The following is a 23808-nucleotide window of genomic DNA, read 5'->3' as shown; positions in this document are numbered from 1 at the left end:
CACTGCTGCTGCTGGGAGGACCCAACTGCTGGTGGGCAAGACCCCCCCGGTCGCTCCGACGACAGGGAGGACCCAGCACACACACGATGGCCCGAATTGCCTCCTTCTGCACTGTAACCATTCTATGATTTACACAATACCCGTAAAATTCGGACGACGTCAGTATTCCTCGTTAAATAAAGCACAATTTCAGAGAGGCTCTCTGAACAATCGGTGCCTGGCTACACAAATATGCACAGTGCTGCTGGGGTGTTGGAGGGGAAGGTGCTGGGTCAATCTCCATGTTCATTCAATGCACACAAAATAGGAGGCTTTCTGTGAACAGTGTGGAATGTGTACATTTATTCATTTTCAATATATTCAGTACAAAAATTTAAAAATTACAGCAGCTTAAGAATGATTCCAGACAGTAACATGACAAGAACATTGCACCCACCATTCTGCACATAAAAGAGGCTCAGAGTTAGCAAACGGTCTGTCCAACCCTTCCCCCATTTCACCTCTCCTGATGATTTTGACTCTGTAGGGGTGGGGATATGGCAGCACCAAGGCTGCCTGTTCTTGGTTACAAAGTGACCAAGGGGCTTTCAACAGAATATGCAGTGAGATAGGAAGGAAGTGGGGGTAGCGCCGTTAATAAAAAGGACAAGATTGGTCTCTGGTAGTGAGAAATGATCTTGGTTCAGAAGATCAAGATGTAGAATCAGTTTGGGTGGAGGCCAGAAATAGCAAAGAAAGAAGTCACTGATGGGATATTTCTTATTAGGGTTTTTTTAAAAAAAAAGTTTTTAAGGAAGGACAATAAATGAAATAATGGCAGCATGTAAGAAAAGTACCACAATAAGCATGGGTGATTTTAACCTTCATATAGTTCGTACAATGAAGTTCGTCCTCAAGGCTAAGAATTTATTTGGGACAGAAACAGGAGTAGGCCATTCAGCCCTTCAAACCTGCTCTACCATTCATTCAATCAGATCATGACTGACCGTCTCCCTCCTCCCCTCACCATCCCCATATCCCTGGATGTCCTTCATCTCCATAAATCTAATTGATTCCTATCATGAACATGCTCAATAATCGAGTTTCCACAGCTCTCTGGGGTAGAGAATTCTAAAGATTCCCCACCCTCTCAGTGAAGAAATTACTCCTCATCTCAGCCCTAAATGGCCTACCCCTTATTCTGGACTCTCCAGCTGGGGAAACATTCTATCCACATACAAAATTCTTACAGGGCGTGACCAGGTGTATGGTTCGATAAAATTTCCTCATTCTGCAAAACTCTAGAGAATACACACTCGGTTTCCTCAACCTCTCCTTATAAGACTATCTCGACAGCCCAGGGGATCAGTCCAGTGAACCTCGGTCACACTGCCTCTATGGCGAGTAGACTTTTGAAAGATACATTCCAACCACTCCGTGGTGCAGAAGTCTTGGGATCAAGTGATTGTTGGATTTTGATTTTCTGAGCCAAGATCATTTCTCAATGAGGGAGGGGAACAATTTCAATTATTGCTTGATAATGCTTTAATCACTTTTCAGGGCTGGTTCATTCAATTGGCTAGACGGCTAGCAAGTGGCTCAGGACAAATGCCAACAGCATTCCGGCTGAGGCAGACTTGGAATATGCCTCTACGCCCCGCTCCTGAGGGCGGAAGGTAGTGGCAATCAATGACCGACAAAAGATAAAACAGCCAAGGAAACAGCATGAGCCAAGGAGTTGCCTTTGAGCAGAGCGCACATGAATGAATCAATCACTCTCTTATGTTTGAGGTCAATTTTCCTGTTTAAGGATAGCTTCTGATTCACACACTTGTAGTTAGGCATTTGAAAGTTGTTCTATAATCCACCAACGTCCAGACCAGAGAGACAGCACAGTGCTGGCTGATGGGCTCCCACATTGACAAGGGTACTTGACCGATAAAAAGTACAGGCAAATTAGGAGGACACTCAGCCCCTCAAGCCTGCTCCGCCATTCAATAAGATCACGGCCAATGTGATTGAGGTCTCAAGAGGAGAGTGGAGGAGAAAGACACGAGATGAGACAGACCCAGCACCACCCCCCACCCACCATGGGCTCCCGTCACGTGCTTTTGGACTTGCTGCTGGTGGGAGGAGAGTCCCGGTCAGCCACCTGCTGTGCCCGGCTGAGGTTGACCCAGGCGTCCAGGATCAGGATGGCTGGGATGACAATCCAGAGAGAGTTCAAGAAGACAAAGTAGAACCAGAAGTGGAGCGGGTGTCCGACCTCACTGTGGCTGAAGCCATCCTGGTATTCAGTGTAGAAATAGAGAACATCCCCATAGAGCTGGCCTGTACAGAGAGAACAACAGTTAAACAAGCTCCCTCTACATCGTCCCCATCAAACACACCCCCAGGACAGGTACCGCACGGGGTTAGATACAGAGTAAAGCTCCCTCTACACTGTCCCCATCAAACACACTCCCAGGACAGGTACAGCACGGGGTTAGATACAGGGTAAAGCTCCCTCTACACCGTCCCCATCAAATAACTCCCAGGACAGGTACAGCACGGGGTTAGATACAGAGTAAAGCTCCCTCTACACTGTCCCCATCAAACACTCCCAGGACAGGTACAGCACGGGGTTAGATACAGAGTAAAGCTCCCTCAACACTGTCCCCATCAAACACTCCCAGGACAGGTACAGCACAGGGTTAGATACAGAGTAAAGCTCCCTCTACACCGTCCCCATCAAACACTCCCAGGACAGGTACAGCACGGGGTTAGATACAGAGTAAAGCTCCTTGTACACCATTCAGTCCCAGGCCCCAGCAGCAACAGAAGCACAGTCGTGACTGTGGAAGATGCCAGATTCTTCCCTGGCAGACAGGACGCAACTCCGCTGTTTCTGGCCTGATCAGAGACTCATGATCAGCATGGTGGGGGTGGGGGGGAACGTGGTGGTCCTTACCCAGGGAGACAATGAGCTGCAGGACAAAACGATACGGTTTATTCTTCAGGAAGGCCACGACAGTCCAGAGGCTCAGAGGACCCCAGGTCCAGGCAGTGATGGTCTCCATGCACACTGTGAAATTGTCAGCACTGGGGAGAGAGGGGGAGGGAAAAGATTGAAAACATTATAACTAGAAAGATCTCACCTCAATCGGAAGCTACAAGTGGTGTATTTCCAACCCCACCAGGATAGTCTCAAAATATTGTTCTTAAACATTATATTATGATTGCTATTGCCTAGATGCTCCTCTCCACTATGCTTAATTCTTTGATCTGTTCTGGATTGCTGTATGCAGCCGAGATTACTATCTTGACTGGCTACGTAAACAGTGGCAACGTGTGCAGCAATTACGTGACAGGACTACTAACAGAGGCCACGTGTGACTCGGTATATATTTTTGCTATATAAAACTCTTCATAGGGGCTGTATAATCGTTGCAGGACTTACGTGACATATCTGCTGTCTCCCTTAGCGTATTCCTTCCCTGGAGGGAAACAGAACAGGGTGAATGATTGAACACAACACTACCACTCGCAAAAAGCAGTGACCTACAGCCTTGCTCTTACCTCCCATCTGCTCCCACCCTGATTTCCCACACCTCTCCAGGTGTCTTCCCCCCCTCCAACATTCCTCATTAATCCCCAAACTCCCTCCCTCCTCCAACTCCCAGTTGCCCTCCTTCAGGTGGAGCCACTAATAAATCACAACCTGACCCCCCTTAATTCAACTAAATACTCCAGCAGGCGGCACCCCCCCCCCTCAAACACACACGCCAGCAGGCGCCCCCCCCAAACACACACGCCAGCAGGCGCTCCCCCCCCCCCCACCCACCCACCACGCCAGCAGGCGCTCCCCACCCCCCCACACACACCAGCAGGTGACCCCCCCCTCCACACACACCAGCAGGATCCCCCCCATCAGCAGCCAGACACGCCCCCCCACACCTCAGCAGACACGCCCCCCACACCTCAACAGACACGCCCCCCAACACCACCACTCACAGAGCTGGGACAGGAAGGCCTGGTCCCCGGGGATCTGGCGGTATTTCAGGCTGAACCAGCCCTCGATCACCCCGTGGATGAAAGTGCAGACGGCGAACCAGCAGATGGCCAGCCTGCGGGCCGCCCCCAGCCTGGGGCCCCGCCGCCGGCCGCTCAGCAGCCAGGTGGCGCCGAGCAGGGCGGCGGAGACGGCGAAGAGGAAGGCGAGGATGCTGCCGACGGAGCGCTCATTGCTGCGGTAACCGGGCAGCCGCAAATCCCGCGGCCAATACGGGTGGGACACCCCCTCCTGGCCGACGCCTCCCATTCTAGGCGCCGGAATAAGGAGGCGTGGCTCCTGCCGCTGCTTTTATACCCGGCCCGCCCTCCCCGGCAACCCATTGGCTGGCCCGCTCGGCCAATTCCGATCCTCCCGCTTTGCCAGGTCGGCCAATCGCCGGGGGGAGGGGGAGGAGCCGGCCGGCTGGAAAGTACGGGCGCACGCCCCACGTGTTCGCGTGACCTCACCAGTGGGCGGCTCCCTTCCCCTCCACGCGCCACCCTGGTCCGATCCCGCGGATTGGTTCCTGTGCGTCGTGTCATTGCAGGGATTGGTGCAGCCAAGCTGAATGGCTGGGCGGCCGGCGGACCAATCGCAGCCGGATTCACCGCCCCCCCTTTAGCCCCGCCCCTCTGAGCCCAAGGACATGTTTTGAGATGGTGGGACTTAGCCTAGGAACATGGGGCTGGGATGGAGACCATTTAGACCCTGGAGCATTGCAAGAACCACACTTTTGCAAGGAGCATATAGGAATAAAAACAAAAAGTGCTGGAAAAAAAAAGGTCTTGCATCTGTGCAGACAGAAACAGAATTAACATTTCAAGTCCAATATGACTCTTCATCGGGGCTCTGGAGTCCGCAAGATGACAAGAGATAGGAACAGGAGTAGACCGTACGGGTTGTCAAGTCTGCTCCGCCATTCCAAATGATCGTGGCTAGGTAGTCCACCTTGACGCCATTTTTCCCCACCGCATCCCCTTTGCACCCACCTCCACCACACTCTCTCAGGCAGTGCATTCCGGATACTCACCACTCTCTGCATGAAAAAAGTTTTTTTCCCTCACGTTGCTTTTGCTTCTTTTGCCAATTGCCCCCCAACGTGGAGATGGTGGCGTAGTGGCAATGTCACTGGACCAGTAATCCAGAGGTCCAGGCCCACGGCAGGTGATGGAATTTGAATCCAGTTCACGAATCTGCAATTGAAAGCCAGTCTCGGTGATTGTCATTAAAAACCCATCGGGTTCACTAATGTCCTTTAGGGAAGGAAATCTGCCATATTTACCCAGTCTGGCCTACATGTGACACCAGACCCACAGTAATGTGGTTGACTTAGATAGAAGATGGGATAGCTAACAGGAAACTGAGAGTAGGCATAAATGGGTTATTTTCTGGCTGGCAAGATGTAATGAGTGGTGTCCCATGGATCAGTGCTGGGGCCTCAACTTTTTTACAATTCAGGGATGAAGGGATTGAAGATATGTTTGCTAAATTTGCTGATGATACAAAGATGGGTAGGAAAATAAGTAGTGAAGAGGGCGTAAGGAGGCTACAAAGGGATATAGATAGGTTAGGTGAGTGGGCAAGGATCTGGCAAATGGAGTATAATGTCCATTTTGGCAGGAAGAATAAAAAAGAAGCATTTTATCTAAATGGTGAGAGATTGCAGGGCTCTGAGATGCAGAGGGATCTGGGTGTCCTAGTGCATGAATCGCAAAAAGTTAGTTTGCAGGTACAGCAAGTGATTGGGAAAGCTAATAGAATGTTATCATTTATTGCGAGGGGAATTGAATACAAAAGTGGGGAGGTTATGCTTCAGTTGTACAGGGCAATCGTGAGACTACATCTGGAGTATTGTGTACAGTACTTATTTGTAAATGTGTTAGAAGCAGTTCAGAGAAGGTTTACTAGACTAATACCTGGATTGGGTGGATTGTCTTTTGGGGAAAGGTTGGACAGGCTAGGCTTGTATCCACTGGAGTTTAGAAGAGTAAGAGGCAACTTATTTGAAACATAAGATCGTGAGGGGTCTTGACAGGGTGGATGTGGAGAGGATGTTTCCTCTTGTGGGAGAATGTGGAAGTAGGGGTCACAGTTTAAAAATAAGGGGTCGCCCATTTAAGACGGAGATGAGGAAAATTTTTTTCTCTCAGAGGATTGAGAGTCTTTGGAACTCGCTTCCTCAAAAGGCAGTGGACACAGAGTCTTTGAATGTTTTTAAGGCAGAGCCAGATAGATTCTTGTTAAGGGGGTGAAAGGTTATCGGGAGTAGGCAGGAATGTGGAGTTGAGGTTACAATGTAGTCAGGAGGTTACAATCAGATCAAACATAACCTTATTGAATGGCGGAGCAGACTCAAGGGGCCTACTCCTGCTCCTAATTCATACGCCTTCCCATTCTCAATCGTTTCACAAGTGGGAATAGTCTCTCCCCTGTCTACCCTGTCCTAGACCCCTCATGATTTTGAAAACCTCTACCAAAACTCCTCCCAATCTTCTCTTCTCCGGGGAGAACAGGCCCAACTTCTCCAATCTATCCACAGGAGCTGAAGTTCCTCATCCCTGGAACCATTCTGTCTCTGACGACTTCACATCCGTCCTAACGTGCGGTGCCCAGAACTGAATATAATACTCCAAGGATATCCCTCCCAGGAGGAGACGGTGGTATAGCAGCATCATCACTGGACAAGTGGCCCAGGCTAATGTTCGGGGGCGAGGGGGATGGGTTCAAATCCCACCATGGTAGCTGGTGGAATTTAAATTCAATTAATAAAATCTGGAATGAGGGTGTGGTAGGGAGAGGCTCAAAGGGGATGGTGTGGGGGAAATTGGAGCGATTGCAGAATGTATCATTCTAAATATCTATCATTCTGGATTAAAAGAGTAAATTCCAATAAAAGAGTAAGTAAATTCTAATAAAAGAGTTAGACTAAATTTCCAAAACGGGAGAATCTAACCATCTCCCCCTTGACATTCACTGGCATTACCATTGCTGCATCCCTCACTATCAACATCCTAGGAGTTACCATTAACCACAAGCCGAACTGGACCAGCCATATAAATACTGTGGCCTAAATTAGGCTGGCTTGGGCTTCTCCAGAGCTAAAGGGAAGTAGAAATGTGGTGGAATTTATGCTGTTTAAGAGAAGGGTGAAGCTGGATAGAAGGTCAGCGATAGTCATAGAGATATACAGCACAGAAAAAAGGCCCTTTGGCCCATCATGTCCCTGCTGGCCATCAAGCACCTATCTATTCTAATCCCATTTTCCAGTACTTGGCCCGTAGCCCTGGATGCTATGGCATTTCAAGTGCTCATCCAAATACTTCTTAAATATTGTGAGGGTTTCTGCCTCTCTCACCCCCTCAGACAATGTGTTCCGGATTCCAACCACCCTCTGGGTGAAAAAAATTTCCTCAAATCCCCTCTAAACCTCCTGCCCCTTAGCTTAAATTTATTCCCCCCCTGGTTATTGACAGCTCCGCTAAGGGTGAAAAGTTTCTTCCCATCTGCCCTATCTATGCCCCTCATAATTTTGTATACCTCTATCAGCTCCCCCCTCAGCCTTCTCTGCTCTCAGGAAAACAACCCCAGCCTATCCAATCTCTCTTCATAGCTGAAACGCTCCAGCCCAGGCAACGTCCTGGTGAATCTCCTCTGCACCCTCTCCAGTGCAATCACATCCTTCCTATAATGCGGCGACCAGAACTGCACCCAGTACTCCAGCTGTGGCCTAACTAGCATTTTATACAGCTCCAGCATAACCTCCCTGCTCTTATATTCTATGCTTCGGCTAATAAAGGTAAGTATCCCATATGCCTTCTTAGCCACCATATCTACCTGTGCTGCTGTCTTCAGGGATCTATGGACATGTACACCATAGAATAGAACCATTGAACACTACAGTACAGAAAACAGGCCATTTGGCCCTTCTAGTCTGTGCCGAAATATTCCGCTAATCCCATTGAATAGAACCATAGAATCATGTACTCTGATACTCTGTACCCCCGAGGGTCCTACCGTTTATTGTGTATTCCCTTGTGGTATTAGTCCTCCGAAAATGCATCACCTCACGCTTCTCAGGGTTAAATTCCATTTGTCACTGTTCTGCCCATCTTACCAGCCCATCTATATCATCCTGTAATCTAAGGCTTTCCTCCTCACTATTTACGACACCACCAATTATCGTGTTATCTGCGAACTTACTAATCATACCTCCCATATTCACGTCTAAATCATTAATGTAGTCTACAAACAGCAAGGGTCCCAGCACTGACCCCTGCGGTACACCACTCATCACAGGCTTCCAATCGCAAAAACAACCTTTGACCATCACCCTCTGCCTCCTGCCGCTAAGCCAATTTTGGATCCATTTTGCCAAATTGCACTGGATCCCATGGGCTCTTACCTTTTTGACTAGTCTCCCACGCAGGACCTTGTCAAAAGCCTTACTGAAGTCCATGTAGGTTAGATCAACTGCACTACCCTCATCTACACAACTAGTCACCTCCTCGAAAAATTCAATCAAAATTGTTAGGCATGATCTCCCCCTGACAGAGCCATGCTGACTATCCCTGATTAATCCCTGCCTCTCCAAGTGGAGATTAATCCTGTCCCTCAGAATTTTTTCCAACACTTTCCCCATCATTGCTGTTTGACTCACTGGCCTGTAATTACCTGGTTTTTCCCAACTACCCTTCTTGAATAATGGTACCACATTTGCTGTCCTCCAGTCCTCTGGCACCTCTCCTGTGGTCAGAGAGGATTTGAAAATTAGTGTCAGAGCCCCAGCCATCTCCTCCCTTGCCTCACATAGCAGCCTGGAATTCACCTCATCTAGACCTGGAGATTTATCCACTTTTAAGCCCGCTAATACCTCCTCCCTTTCAATGCTAATTTGTTCAAGTATATCACAGTCCCCCTCCCTGATTTCTACACCTACATCGTCCGTCTCCATAGTGAACACAGATGAAAAGTAATCACTCAAAACCTCACCTGCATCCTCCGGCTCCATGCACAGGTTGCCACTTTGGTCCGTAATGTGCCCTACTCTTTCCCTAGTTATCCTCTTGCCCTTAATATATTTATAAAATGCCTTGGGATTTTCCTTTATCTTTTTTTTTTCATTCATTAATGGGATGTGGGCTTTGCTGGCTGGGCCAGAGTTTATTGCCCATCTCTAGTTGCCCCTTGAGAAGGTGGCGGTGAGCCGCCTTCTTGAACCGCTGTGTGGTGTAGATTCACCCACCGTGCTGTTAGGGAGGGAGTTCCAGGATTTTGACCCAGCGACAGTGAAGGAACGGCCGATACATTTCCAAGTCAGGATGATGAGTAGCTCAGAGGGGAACTTGCAGGCGGTGGTGTTCCCATGTGTCTACTGCCCTTGTCCTTTTAGATGGTAGAGGTCGTGAGTTTGGGCGGCGCTGTCGAAGGAGCCTTGGCGAGTTGCTGCAGTGCATCTTGTAGATGGTACACACACTGCTGCCCCTGTGCGTCGGTGGTGGAGGAAGTGAATGTTTCTGGATGGGATGCCTATCAAGCGGGGCTGCTTTGTCCTGGATGGTGTCAAACTTCTTGAGTGTGTAAATGAGTGTTAAATAAAACATAGAAACAAGTGACAGATGGTCATTTTTGGGAGGGGGGGGGTGGAAAAATGGGGCAAGGGGCAGTGGTTGGGGAAAAGGATAGAAAAAGGGATATAAATGATTAAAAATAAGTAAATAAAACATAGGAATAACTTTTTAAAAGGGATTTAAGAAAGGGGTGAAGATGGAGGAGAGAGTTGATGGTCTGAAGTTGTTGAACACAATGTTAAGTCTGGAAGGCTGTAAACTGCTGTTCCCCTCCCTCTTAAATAGAGTAAATTCAATCACATTTCTACTTCTGTTTAGCTCTGAAGTCCTATTGGACTCGAAACATTAACTCTGTTTTGCCAGACCTGCTTATCCTGCACTTCCTGTTTTTATTTCGGGTTTCCAGCATCTGCAGTATTTTGCTTTCATCGCATGCGCAGTTTGGTGTTGGCGGGGGGGGAGGAGAAACTGTAGCGCTGAGACAGGTGACACCTCAGTTTGACGCATGCGTAGTAAGTTAGGTGCGGGGAGGTATGGCGAGGGGAACGGGGTGGGTCCACGTTAATCTGCAAGTGCAGTAGCATCCCTCTCCTAAACAGAAACAGAAATACCTGGAAAAACTCAGCAGGGCTGGCAGCATCGGTGGAGAAGAGCACAGTTAATTTTTCGAGTCCTCATGACCCTTCAACAGAACTAAGTAAAAATAGGAAAGGAGTGAAATATAAGCTGGTTTAAGGTGGGGGGTGGTTGTTGGGACAAGAAGCCAGTGATAGGTGGAGATAAGCAAAAGATGTCACAGACAAAAGGACAAAGAGGTGTTGAAGGTGGTGATATTATCTAAAGGAATGTGCTAATTAATGGTAGAAAGCAGGACAAACAAGGTACAGATAGCTCTAGTGGGGGTGGGGGGTGGGGGGAAGGGAAACTAAAAAGGCTAAAAGGTAGAGATAAAACAATGGGTGGAAATACATTTAAAAATAATGGAAATAGGTGGGAAGAGAAAAATCTATATATAAATTATTGGAAAAAACAAAAAGGAGGGGGAAGAAACGGAAAGGGGGTGGGGATGGAGGAGAGAGTTCATAATCTAAAGTTGTTGAACTCAATATTCAGTCCGGAAGGCTGTAAAGTGCCTAGTCGGAAGATGAGGTGCTGTTCCTCCAGTTTGCGTTCAGCTTCACTGGAACAATGCAGCAAGCCAAGGACGGACATGTGGGCATGAGAGCAGGGTGGAGTGTTGAAATGGCAAGCGACAGGGAGGTCTGGGTAATGCTTGCGGACAGACCGAAGGTGTTCTGCAAAGCGGTCACCCAGTCTGCGTTTGGTCTCTCCAATGTAGAGGAAACCGCATTGGGAGCAGCGAATGCAGTAGACTAAGTTGGGGGAAGTGCAAGTGAAATGCTGCTTCACTTGAAAGGAGTGTTTTGGCCCTTGGACGGTGAGGAGAGAGGAAGTGAAGGGGCAGGTGTTGCATCTTCTGCGTTTGCATGGGAAGGTGCCGTGGGAGGGGGTTGAGGAGTAGGGGGTGATGGAGGAGTGGACCAGGGTGTTCCGGAGGGAACGATCCCTGCGGAATGCCACCGGGGGGGTGAAGGGAAGATGTATTTGGTGGTGGCATCATGCTGGAGTTGGCGGAAATGGCAGAGGATGATCCTTTGAATGCGAAGGCTGGTGGGGTGATAAGTGAGGACAAGGGGGACCCTATCATGTTTCTGGGAGGGAGGAGAAGGCAAGCATGACCCAGACCTCCCTGTCGCTTGCCATTTCAACACTCCACCCTGCTGTCTTGCCCACATGTCCGTCCTTGGCCTGGCTGCATTGTTCCAGTGAAGCTCAACGCAAACTGGAGGAACAGCACCTCATCTTCCGACTAGGCACTTTACAGCCTTCCGGACTGAACATTGAATTCAACAACAATATTAGATCATGAACTCTCTCCTCCATCCCCGCCCCCTTTCCGTTTCTTCCCCCTCCTTTTTGTTTTTTCCAATAATTTATATAGATTTTTCTTTTCCCACCTATTTCCATTATTTTTAAATGTATTTCTACCCATTGTTTATCTCTACCTTTTATGCCCTTTCAGTATTCCTTCACCCGACCCCACCCCCACTAGAGCTATCTGTAACTCTTTCGAGTTATCAACAGATCGCATGTAACTCTTTCGAGTACATTCACAGTTCTTGGTTTCCGGGAGTGGGACATGAACCCACAACCTTCTGACTCAAAGGCGAGGGTGCTATGAACTGACCCACAGCTGACACCCCCACTAGAGCTATCTGTACCTTGCTTGTCCTGCTCTCCACTCTTAATGAGCACATTCCTTTAGATAATATCACCACCTTCAACACCTCTTTGTTCTTTTGTCTGTGACATCTTTTGGTTATCTCCACCTATCACTGGCTGCTTGTCCCAACCCCCCACCCTTAAACCAGCTTATATTTCACCCCTTTCCTATTTTTACTTAGTTCTGTTGAAGGGTCATTTGGACTCGAAACGTTAACTGTGTTCCTCTCCGCAGATGCTGCCAGACCTGCTGAGTTTTTCCAGGTATTTCTGTTTTTGTTTAGCCTCCCTCTCCTCCTGGTTTTTTATCATTTACGCATGCGCAGATCGCTAAAACGGGTGGGCGCTGCGGTTTGACGCATGCGTAGTCACCCAAGTGGAGGGGGCGGGGGTGGGCGAGAGAAACGGGGCGGGTCCCTTGATAAGCAGCCGCATGCGCAGTAGCGCCCCTCTCCAACCGGTTCTATCATTCACTCATGCGCAGATCGCGAAGGCGGGTGGCTCTGCGGTTTGACGCATGCGTAGTTAACCAGGTGGGGGGAGCGAGGGAATCCAGGCCCCGGGGAGAGAGAGGGGGGGGGGGGGGGGGCGGCCTAGAAAAGCCGCATGCGTAGTAGCGTCCTCTCCGACATCTGGTTTTTAATCATTAACGCATGCGCAGATCCTTAAAGAGGGGCATTGCGATCTGACGCATGCGTAGTCACCCAGGTGGGGGGGGCGTCGAGAAAAATAGGGCGGGCCCTCGTTAAGCCGCTTGCGCAGTAGCGTCTCTCTCCGACCTTTTTTAAACCATTGACACATGCGCAGATCCTTAAAGAGGGGCATTCCAGTCTGACGCATGCGTAGTAATCCCAGTGGGGGGGGGGGTGCGGCGAGCGAAACGAACAACCCTCGATAATCCGCATGCGCAGTAGCGTCCCTCTGGCACTGATTTTTTTTGTGTTCTGAATGGCTCTGGTGCCGCGGACGATGTTGGCGGTGAGACCGGCCCTGGAGAAGAAGGAGGGATCGGGAGGGATCTGAACCGAGGGAGGAAGCGAGAACCCGACCGGTGGCGTGAGGTAAAAATCCCGGTGCGAGGGATAAGCCTGCGGCCTCTAGGACCCGGATCTCTCCCCCCTCGGGAGCAGAGACCCCGGTCCCCGAGAGGACAAGCCTAAAGGTCGTCCGGGCCACGGAAAATAATCTCCATAGATTTCACCTCAACCTGGCCTCATCCACCCAGCCCATTGCAAATAACAAAATGCATGAAAAAAACCGGCGATTGCCGGCTTAAATCGAAGCCAGGGGCGATATGGATGATCCTGGGGGGGTGAAAAATCATCATAGTTAGCATGTTTGCATCAAGGAATCCCCTCCCCAAAATCTGCCCCAGCTCCACTCTTGCTCAAAGTACACCCAACTGTAAGCTGCCAAATCCTGAAGCGTGTTTGCAGATCTTGAAGGTTGCTGCAGAGTCTTGGACAATGAGTGCATTTGCCCCACTTGGAGTGGGCAGGTTGGGATTTGCCACCTCCAGTCGTGGGACTGTCCAGTTTAGCTCCACTCCCCATGCTGCTCGTCCAGTTTCCCTCAGTGGGTGGAAGAGAGGGAAATTAGCAAGTGTTCCCGCTCCTGATCACTGTCCAGTGATCCCTGGGTTAGAGAGAGAGGGGAAATCAGCCAGGGTTCCTGCTCCTGATCACTGTCCAGTGATCCTTGGGTTAGAGTGAGAGAGAGAGAGGGGAAATCAGCCAGGGTTCCTGCTCCTGATCACTGTCCAGTGATCCCTGGGTTAGAGTGAGAGAGAGAGAGGGGAAATCAGCCAGGGTTCCTGCTCCTGATCACTGTCCAGTGATCCCTGGGTTAGAAAGAGCGAGAGGGGAAATCAGCCAGGGTTCCTGCTCCTGATCACTGTCCAGTGATCCCTGGGTTAGAGGGAGAGAGGAAATCAGCTGGAGTCTGCTGTTTTGTCAGAGTGTCAGCACTGAGGGAACACCGCACTGTCGGGGAGCAGTGGGGAGAGATGGTGTTGTTGTGGTAATGTCAATGGACTAGTAATCCAGAGGCCCAACCTAATGCTCTGGGGGCAGGGGTTCAAATCCCTCAGTACTGACCCTCGGACAATGCGGCGCTCCCTCAGCACTGACCCTCCGACAGTGCGGCACTCCCTCAGCACTGACCCTCCGACAGCGCGGTGCTCCCTCAGCAATGACCCTCCGACAGTGCGGCGCCCCCTCAGTGGCCGATCCAGTGAGCATTATACGACGGGTAGCGGGTGCTGGCCATTGGGGGGTGCGATTGTGCCCTCGGGCAGGACTGCTGAGCAACTTGTACCTTTCTGTCCTGCAGGTCCGATGAAGGAGACTCGGCATGGCGACGCTGAGTCGACAGGAGTTCTTCCGCCAGTTGTCGGCGGGCTGTGTGCTGCCCAGTGCCCAGCAGGGCCTTGAGCAGGTCTGGCAACTTCTCCTGATCTGCCTGGGATGTCGGGTGTTGTGGAGACTGGGTGAGTCGGGGGCTCGATTGCGCTAAGCGTCGCTGGATTAATATTTGGTGCTGGCTCCGGGGATCTCTGTGCTCCATAACCCCCTATTCCCCTCTCCATTCAGCAATCTAACCAGCAGCAGGAGAATGTGTGACCAGCTTCGGGATCGCATTAGCAAAAGATTGGAGCTTTGGTGAGACGGCAGCTGGTGCACGGTGCACGGTTTTGAACTCTTTACCCAAGGAAGGACGTACGTAACCGAGAGGGAGCATAACAAAGGCTCACCAGGCTGATTCCTGGGACATGGGGAGATATTGAGTAAAACAGTCCGAAAGTGCCTGGGAGTTTTGAATACTGAGCGGCAATCTCATTGAAACGTATAACATTCTGAAAGGGTTTGACAGGGTCGATGCTGAGAGGCTGATTCCCTCGTACCTCCCCCCGGGCTGGAGAGTCAGAGACACGGGGAGGGTGGGTCACAGTCTCAGGATAAAGGGGGTGGCCATTTTGGGCTGAGATGAGGCGAAATTCCTTCACTCCGAGGGCCGGGACTCTACGGAATGCTCCACCCCCAGAGGAAGCTCAGCTGTCGAGTATACTCGAGACGGAGCGCGAGAGATTTTCGGACACGGAGGGGGTCGAGGGATGGGGGTGGGGAAAGTGGAGTCGAGGTGAAAGGTCAGCTCTCCCTCATTGGCCCTGGCTCTCTCCCGCGCCCTCGCCCGCGCTGCCCCTCGCCCACCCTGCCCCTCGCCCACCCTGCCCCTCGCCCGCCCTGCCCCTCGCCCGCCCTGCCCCTCGCCCGCCCTGCCCCTCGCCCGCCCTGCCCCTCGCCCGCCCTGCCCCTCGCCCGCCCTGCCCATTGCCCGCACTGCCCCTCGCCTGCCCTGCCCCTCGCCCATCCCGTCCCTCACCCGCCCAGCCCCTCGCCCGCGTTGCCCCTCACCCATGCAGCCCCTCGCCCGCCCTGCCCCTCATCCGCCCTTCCCCTCACCTGCCCAGCCCCTCGCTCACGCAGCCCCTCGCCTGCGCTGCCCCTCACCCACGCAGCCCCTCGCCCGTGCTGCCCCTCGTGCTTGCCTGCGCTTGCCCTCTCCCCAACCCTCACCCTCTTTCCCATCCCTCCCCTACACTCTCTCCCTCCACCGCATGTGGACCTTGAGTAAAACACAAGTTCAGCCTCAACTGGAGTATTGTGTCCAGTTCTGGGCACCGCACTTTAGGAAGGATGTGAAGGCTTTAGAGAGAGAGAGAGTACGGAAAAGATTCCCGAGAACGGTTCCAGGGATGAGGAACTTCGGTCCGGTGGATGGATTGGAGAAGTTGGGAATGTTCTCCTTGGAGAAGGGAGAGTTGAGAGGAGATTTGATCGAGGTGTTCAAAATCATGAGGGGGTCTGGGACAGAGTGGTCAGAGGGAGAAACTGTTCCCATTGGCGGGAGGATCGAGAACCAGAGGGACGTGGATTTAAGACGATCGGTAAAAGAAGCAACGGAGACGCGAGGAGAAACTTTTTCACGCGGCGAGTGGTTAGGATCTGGAATGCACTGCCTGAGAGTGTGGGGGAGGCAGGGTCAATCGAGGCTTTCCAAAGGGGAATTGGATTGTCATCTGGGAGGGAACGATGTGCAGGGTTACGGAGAGAAGGGAGGGGAGTGGCACTGAGTGAGTTGCTCATTCGGAGAGCCGGTGCAGACACAATTAGCCACCGGCATCCTTCTGTACGATAACAATTCTGTGATCCTAGTTATTTTTGAATGAAGGAAGCCACAAGATCCGATGGTTTAAACAGAAGAATTTTGACGATGCAAGAGTCAAGAAAAGCAATCATGAAATACCATTTTGGAGACCCCGCTATAATCTAAAACCCAGAATTAACGTGCATTAAACATGAATTAAGAGACAACTTGCCGTTGGTTGTAAACTATAAATTACACAACAAATGGTGGATACCATGAAAGCAGATCTAACAAATTGGCACAGCGTCCACTCAGCCCCTACATCATCAATCGCAGTCACGAAGCCTGTCAAAACTCTGTCTCCCTCACAAGGAAATTCAGTTCCCCTTCCAGGGCTATCTTCTGATCTCCAGTTGAAGGCACAACCAACCTCTTCACCATAAATGGCTCAAGTCTGCAGAGCCTCCTCAGTGATTACGACGGTCTGAATGGCGTAGATGTTATCTTCACTAACGTTGTCTTCGAACAACTGTATCTTTGCTTATTCTCAGATTCTGGATTGAGCCTCTGTCTTGTTCACCCTGCCTGTACTGCACCACTGGACTCATTGTTTAGTTTAGCTCAGCTGGTTCTCTGTGTACTTTTATATGTTTCAATCAGTTTCTATATCCTCAGAAGTTTTGGTTTCCAATCTCAGTTTCCTTTATTAGTTTGCAGTTTTGGTCAGAGGCTTTGAAATCATCACATTCTATTTTTCTGACAGTGTTTTTTTTCTCTCTCCCTCCCCCCTTTCTCTCTCCCTCCCCCCCTTTCTCCCTCCCCCCCTTTCTCTCTCCCTCCCCCCCTTTCTCTCTCCCTCCCCCCCTTTCTCTCTCCCTCCCCCCCTTTCTCTCTCCCTCCCCCTCTTTCTCTCTCCCTCCCGCCTTTCTCTCTCCCTCCCCCCCTTTCTCTCCCTCCCCCCCTTTCTCTCTCCCTCCCCCCCCTTCTCTCTCCCTCCCGCCCTTTCTCTCTCCCTCCCCCCCTTTCTCTCTCCCCCCCGCCTTTCTCTCTCCCTCCCCCCCTTTCTCTCTCCCTCCCCCCCTTTCTCTCTCCCTCCCCCCCTTTCTCTCTCCCTCCTCCCCATTTTCTCTCCCTCGCCCCCTCTCTCTCCCTTCCCTCCCCTCTCTCTCCCTTCCCCCCTCTCTCTCCCTCCCCCCTCTCTCTCCCTTCCCCCCCCCTCTCTCTCCCTTCCCCCCCTCTCCATCCCCCCCATCTCTCCCTCCCCCCCATCTCTCCCTTCCCCCTCTCTCTCTCCCTCCCCCTCTCTCTCCCTCCCCCCTCTCTCTCCCTCCCCCCCTCTCTCTCTCCCTCCCTCCCCCCTCTCTCTCTCCCCCCCCTCTCGCTCTCCCTCCCCCCTCTCTCTCTCCCTTCCCCCCTCCCTTCCCCCTCTATCTCTCCCTTCCCCCCCTCTCTCTCCCTTCCCCCTCTCTCTCTCCCTTCCCCCTCTCTCTCCCTTTCCCCCCTCCCTTCCCCCTCTATCTCTCCCTCCCCCCTCTCTCTCCCTCCCCCCCTCTCTCTCTCCCTCCCTCCCCCCTCTCTCTCTCCCCCCCCTCTCGCTCTCCCTCCCCCCTCTCTCTCTCCTTCCCCCCTCCCTTCCCCCTCTATCTCTCCCTTCCCCCCCTCTCTCTCCCTTCCCCCTCTCTCTCTCCCTTCCCCCTCTCTCTCCCTTTCCCCCCTCTCTCTCTCCCTTCCCCCCTCCCTTCCCCCTCTATCTCTCCCTTCCCCCCCTCTCTCTCCCTTCCCCCCTCTCTCTCCCTTTCCCCCCTCTCTCTCTCCCTTCCCCCCTCTCTCTCCCTTCCCCCCTCTCTTTCCCTTCCCCCCTCTCTCTCCCTTCCCCCCTCCCTCTCCCTTCCCCTCCCTCTCTCTCCCTTCCCCTCCCTCTCTCTCCCTTCCCCCCTCTCTCTCTCCCTTCCCCCCCCCTCTCCCTTCCCCCCTCTATCTCCCTTCCCCCTCTCTCTCTCTCCCTTCCCCCCTCTCTCTCCCTTCCCCCCTCTCTCTCCCTTCCCCCCTCTCTCTTCCTTCCCCCCTCTCTCTCCTTTCCCCCTCTCCCCCCCTCTCTCTCCCTTCCCCCTCTCCCTCCCCCCCTCTCTCCCTTCCCCCCTCTCTCCCTTCCCCCCTCTCCTCCCTTCCTCTCCCTCCCCCCTTCTCCCCTTCTCCCCTCTCCCTCTCTTCGCCCCTCTCCCTTCCCCCACTCTCTCCCTTTCACCCCTCTCCCTCTCTTCCCCACCCCTCCCTCCCTCCCGTCCCCCATCCCTCGCTTCTCCCACGCACTCTATCCCACCCCTCACCCCAATCCCTCCCCTCTTCCCCGCCCCCCCCCTCTCTCTCTCCCTACCCCCGCCCCTCTCTCTCTTCCCCCTCCCGCCCCTCTGTGTCTCCCCCTTTCTCTCCAGCCAGGCCTGTCCCCCTGGGTGAAGCACCTGAGCAGTGTGGCCGGAGGGTTTTACTGCCTCCACCACTTCTTCCAGTTGCAGATGGTGTGGGTGGTCTTGCTCAGCCTCATGTGTTACATCGTCCTGTTCCTCTGCCGTCACTCTCAGTATAAAGGCGTCTTTTTGTCGGTCACCATCCTCATCTACCTCCTCATGGGGTGAGTAATCCGGGGTCCGAGTTTATCCGGGTCCCAGTTCCTCCTTCGCGATGGTGACGTGGTTGAGATCCGTCTGCCCGTCTGGCACATTGATTCCTCTTGTCCCCGGAGAGACCCGGAACAAATCTCTCCCTGCGGATTCCCCCGTGTGCAGCAAGCCCCGGACAATGTCCAGGCTTGGGCTGATAAATGGTGGGTCACATTCTCACCGCACAAGTGCCAGGTAATGACCATGTTCAACCGGACAGAATCCAACCATCGCCCCTTGACATTCAATGGCATTTCCATCGCTGAATCCCCCCACTGTCAACATCCTGGGGGTTACCATTGACCAGAAACTGAACTGGACCCAGCCCTATAAATACTGTGGCTACAAGAGCAGGTCAGAGGCTGGGAATCCTGCGGAGAGTAACTCACCTCCCGACTCCCCAAAGCCTGTCCACCATCTACAAGGCACAAGTCAGGAGTGTGATGGGATACTCCCCACTTGCCTGGATGAGTGTAGCTCCCACAACACTCAAGAAGCTCGACACCGTCCAGGACAAAGCAGCCCCGCTTGATCGGCACCCCATCCACAAACATTCACTCCCTCCACCACCGACGCACAGGGGCAGCAGTGTGTGTACCATCTACAAGATGCATTGCAGCAACTCACCAAGGCTCCTTCGACAGCGCCGCCCAAACCCACGACCTCTACCGTCTAGAAGGACAAGGGCAGCAGACACATGGGGAACACCACCACCTGCAAGTTCCCCTCCGAGCCACTCACCATCCTGACTTGGAAATATATCGGCCGTTCCTTCACTGTCGCCGGGTCAAAATCCTGGAACTCCCTCCCTAACAGCGCAGGGTGGGGGCGGAAGGTGGGGGTGGGAGACCCGCCTAAAGCTTGCTAACGTTGCCACTGTGCGTTTTACAGGGAGATGCATATGGTGGATACAGTCAGCTGGCACAAGATGAGAGGTGAGTCACGTTGGCGAGTGGTCTTCAGTACGTGTCTGTGCAAGCGAGTATGCTTGTGCGCACACTCGGGAAAGTGTGCGCGCATGTGTGTGTCTGCTCGTGCGTGCGTCGGTGTGTGTGCATGCTTATGGGTGTGTGCTTGTGTATGCGTCTGCCTGCGCCTGTGTGTGGGCGTGTGTCTGCTCGTGTGTGCACCTGCTCGCGTGTGCTGTGTTTGCACACGTGTGTGTATGCCTGCTCACATGCGCTGTATGTGCACACGTTTTCGTGCGTTGCCTAACATCATGCGTGTATACAGCATCTTCAGCATGGTCGAACATCCCCGCTGCATTTCACAGGAGGCGTTATCAAACATAATATCACCCCGAGCCACATCAGGACATATTAGTTCGGTCAAAGAGGTCGGATTTAAGGAGCATCTTAAAGGACCGGAGAGAGAGAGGGAGAGCTGGAGAGGTTTAGAAGGGAATTCCAGAGCTCAGGGCCCCCCCAGGCAGCTGAAGGCCCGGCCGCCAATGGCGGAGCGATGGGAATCGGGGGATGCTCGAGAGGCCGGAATTGGAGGAGCGCAGAGATCTCGGAGGGTTGTAGGAGGTTACAGTGATAGGGAGGGTTGTAGGGGCTGGAGGAGGTTACAGAGATAGGGAGGGGTGTAAGGGCTGGAGGAGGTTATAGAGATAGGGGTGTAGGGGCTGGAGGAGGTTACAGAGATAGGGAGGGTTGTAGGGGCTGGACGAGGTTACAGAGATAGGGAGGGTTGTAGGGGCTGGCGAAGGTTATAGAGATAAGGAGGGGTTGTAGGGGCTGGAGGAGGTTACAGAGATAGGGAGGATTGTAGGGGGCTGGAGGAGGTTACAGAGATAGGGAGGGTTGTAGGGGCTGGAGGAGGTTACAGAGATAGGGAGGGTTGTAGGGGCTGGAGGAGGTTACAGAGATAGGGAGGGGTGTAGGGGCTGGAGGAGGTTACAGAGATAGGGAGGGTTGTAGGGGCTGGAGGAGGTTACAGAGATAGGGAGGGTTGTAGGGGCTGGAGGAGGTTACAGAGATAGGGAGGGGTGTAGGGGCTGGAGGAGGTTACAGAGATAGGGAGGGGTGTAGGGGGCTGGAGGAGGTTACAGAGATAGGGAGGGGTGTAGGGGCTGGAGGAGGTTACAGAGATAGGGAGGGGTGTACGGGCTGGAGGAGGTTACAGAGATAGGGAGGGTTGTACGGGCTGGAGGAGGCTACAGAGATGGGGAGGGGTGTAGGGGTTGTAGATAGGCTTGTTGCGGGGGAGAAGCATGAGGGGGGATTGGAACACGAGGGTGTGAATTTTAAATTTGAGGTGTTGCCAGACCGGGGGCCAGTGTCGGTCAGCGAGTGAAAGCGAGGGCGCTGGATGAACGTGACGCCAGGTGAGTTAAGAGATGGGGCAGCAGAGATGTGGGTCAGCTGGAGTTTCCAGAGGGCGACGGGCCCATCGCTGACCCTTGCAGGCCCCCACGTGAGGGCGTCCGGCCTTCAGTCTCGTCCCTGTGCGGCCAACCGTTACCTCAAAAGAACCCCCCACCTCAAAGCGGGGGGCCTTTCACAGCTCGACTGCAGACTCCAGCCTCAAATTGCTTCCCTCCCTGGGGCTGTTAGCAGGCGACCTGGGCCAGCCTCGTGTTGCTGCGTGTGGGAGCTTGCTGTGCGCAAAATGGCCGCCGGGTTTCCGAGACGAGAACTCCCGACGAGCGCTTCTGAACGTTTACTCCATCGGCCATGAGGCATCTTAGGGATGTCCTGAGGTGGTGAAATGGGAGCCTCCCTATTTTCTGTGTAAGAATCCGTCTGCAGCTTAAACTGGAGGCCCTTCAGCTCGGGGAGGGGCCTCTCTGCGGGCATTAGGTTGTCGAGCTGAAAGACTAAATATTTCTGAGTTCTGTCCTGTTGTGTTTCAATTATCTCTCCACCCCCCCCAACCCCCTCCAGGAGCTCAGATGATCGTAGCCATGAAAGCCATCTCGCTGGGCTTCGACCTTGACCAGGCCTCGGTTGGTGCGATGCCTTCTCCAGTCGAATTTATGGGCTACATTTATTTTGTGGGGACGGTGATCTTCGGGCCCTGGATAAGCTTCAGCAGCTACCTCCAGGCAGTGGAGAGCAGGAGGATGGTGAGTTTGTCCGGCCGAACAGACGGACCCGCTCCCCAAGACCTGCCGTGGCCCTCGTGCAAGGGCATTTTCGCAAGAGGGCAGTTGCGAGGGAGGGGGCGGGCAGTCAGCATGTGGTGTCTGTGCCGCCCACTGGGTGGAGCACTCGTGATCAGTCCCATGTCAGCGCTGACCCATCAACAGTGCGGCACTGACCCTCCGACAGTGCGGCACTCCCTCAGCTCTGACCCTCCCAACAGTGCTGAACTCCCTCAGCTCTGACCCTCCAACAGTGCGGCGCTCCCTCAGTACTGACCCTCCGACAGTGCGGCGCTCCCTCGGCACTGACCCTCCGACAGTGCGGCACTCCCTCGGCACTGACCCTCCGACAGTGCGGCGCTCCCTCAGCACTGACCCTCCAACAGTGCGGCGCTCCCTCAGCGTTGACCCTCCGACAGTGCGGCGCTCCCTCAGCACTGACCCTCCGACAGTGCGGCGCTCCCTCAGCACTGACCCTCCGACAGTGCGGCGCTCCCTCAGCACTGACCCTCCGACAGTGCGGCGCTCCGTCAGCACTGACCCTCCAACAGTGCGGCGCTCCCTCAGCACTGACCCTCCGACAGTGCGGCGCTCCCTCAGCACTGACCCTCCGACTATGCAGCTTTCCCTCCGTACTGACCCTCCGACAGCGAGGTGCTCCCTCAGCACTGACCGTCCGGCAGTGCGGCGCTCCCTCAGCACTGACCCTCCGACAGTTCGGCGCTCCCTCAGCACTGACCCTCCGATAGTGCGGCGCTCCCTCAGCACTGACCCTCCTACAGTGTGGCGCTCCCTCAGCACTGACCCTCCGACAGCAAGGCGCTTCCTCAGCACTGACCCTCCGACAGTGCGGCGCTCCCTCAGCACTGACCGTCCGACAGTGCGGCGCTCCCTCAGCACTGACCCTCCGACAGTGCGGCGCTCCCTCAGCACTGACCCTCCGATAGTGCGGCGCTCCCTCAGCACTGACCCTCCGACAGTGCGGTGCTCCCTCAGCACGGACCCTCCGACAGTGCGGTGCTCCCTCAGCACGGACCCTCTGACAGTGCGGCGCTCCCTCAGCACTGACCCTCCGACAGTGCGGCGCTCCCTCAGCACGGCACCGGGAGGGTTGGCCTAGATGGCCTTTCCGTTTAGCAATATTTTCCCTTCATGTTTTGGGTGGGATTTTTAAACCTGTGTTTCTGACTCTTGCCCCCCCCTAGAACTTCAGCTGGTTCACCAAGGTTTCTCTGAGCATGTTGAAGAGCTTAGCCTGTCTCGTTGTCTCCACATGCGTTGCCCCTTACCTCTTTCCTTATTTCATTCCCTTCGATGGGGAGAAGCTTCTGAAAAGGTGAGTGACCCATCAGGAATAACTGTGTGCAGTTTTGGCCTCCACATTTAAGGAAGGATAGACTCGCATCGGAGGCGGGTACAGCGAAGGTTCACTCGATTGGTCCCTGGGATGAGCGGGGGTTGCCCTACGATGAGAAGCTGAGTAAAATGGGCCGATGTTCTCTGGAGTTTAGCAGAACGAGAGGCGATCGCGTTGAGACGGACAAGATTCTGAAGGGGGTTTGACAGGGTGGGCGCGGAGAGATTGTTTCCCCTGCTCGGGGGGATCTAAAACACGGAGGGGGGTGGGCACAGTCTCAGGATAAGGAGCCAATCGTTCAGGACTGAGATGAGAAGTTTCTTCACTCAAAGGGTTGTGAATCTCTGGAATTCCCTCCCCCAGAGGGTCGTGGATGCTCCATCGTTGAAGACATTTAAGGCCGGGACGGACGGATTTTTGGTCTCTCGGGGAATCGAGGGATATGGGGGAGCGGGCGGGAAAGTGGGAGTTGAAGCCCAAGGTCAGCCGTGATCATATTGAGTGGCGAAGCAGCCTCGACAGGCCGTGTGGTCTACTCCTGTGCTCCTGTTTCTTGTGCACTCTGCTCTGTCCAGATGCAGAAGGGAAGAGTTGTTCTCGGGGGTCGAGGAAGCCATTGATGCCCAACCAACACCTTCTCCTCCTCGAGCTTGCCCGTCTCCCTGTGTCCATCTGCCTCTTCCCGTCCGTCACGTTGT

General features: G+C 53.4%; 2 protein-coding genes across 2 annotated transcripts; one reads left to right on the top strand and one right to left on the bottom strand.

The window, feature by feature from the left end:
* Positions 1-780: 780 nt before the first annotated feature.
* On the bottom strand, positions 781-4318 carry ebp (EBP cholestenol delta-isomerase). The gene is made up of 4 exons (XM_078534901.1): positions 3973-4318; positions 3419-3455; positions 2930-3060; positions 781-2310 (listed from the first exon to the last, which is right to left on the bottom strand). Exons 1-4 carry the CDS (start codon positions 4277-4279, stop codon positions 2081-2083), a joined length of 705 nt encoding a protein of 234 aa, XP_078391027.1. The 5' UTR covers positions 4280-4318; the 3' UTR covers positions 781-2080.
* An 8419-nt stretch (positions 4319-12737) lies between these two features.
* LOC144672899 (protein-serine O-palmitoleoyltransferase porcupine-like) lies at positions 12738-23093 on the top strand. Its single transcript, XM_078534900.1, has 6 exons — positions 12738-12923; positions 14194-14350; positions 18445-18637; positions 19557-19600; positions 21554-21735; positions 22959-23093. Exons 2-6 carry the CDS (start codon positions 14215-14217, stop codon positions 23091-23093), a joined length of 690 nt encoding a protein of 229 aa, XP_078391026.1. The 5' UTR covers positions 12738-12923; positions 14194-14214.
* The last annotated feature ends 715 nt before the right edge of the window (positions 23094-23808 follow it).

Source organism: Cetorhinus maximus, unplaced genomic scaffold (genome assembly GCF_964194155.1).
Source record: "Cetorhinus maximus unplaced genomic scaffold, sCetMax3.hap1.1 HAP1_SCAFFOLD_138, whole genome shotgun sequence".
NCBI classification, from domain to species: domain Eukaryota; kingdom Metazoa; phylum Chordata; class Chondrichthyes; order Lamniformes; family Cetorhinidae; genus Cetorhinus; species Cetorhinus maximus.
This window is presented reverse-complemented; position numbering and strand designations above follow the sequence as displayed.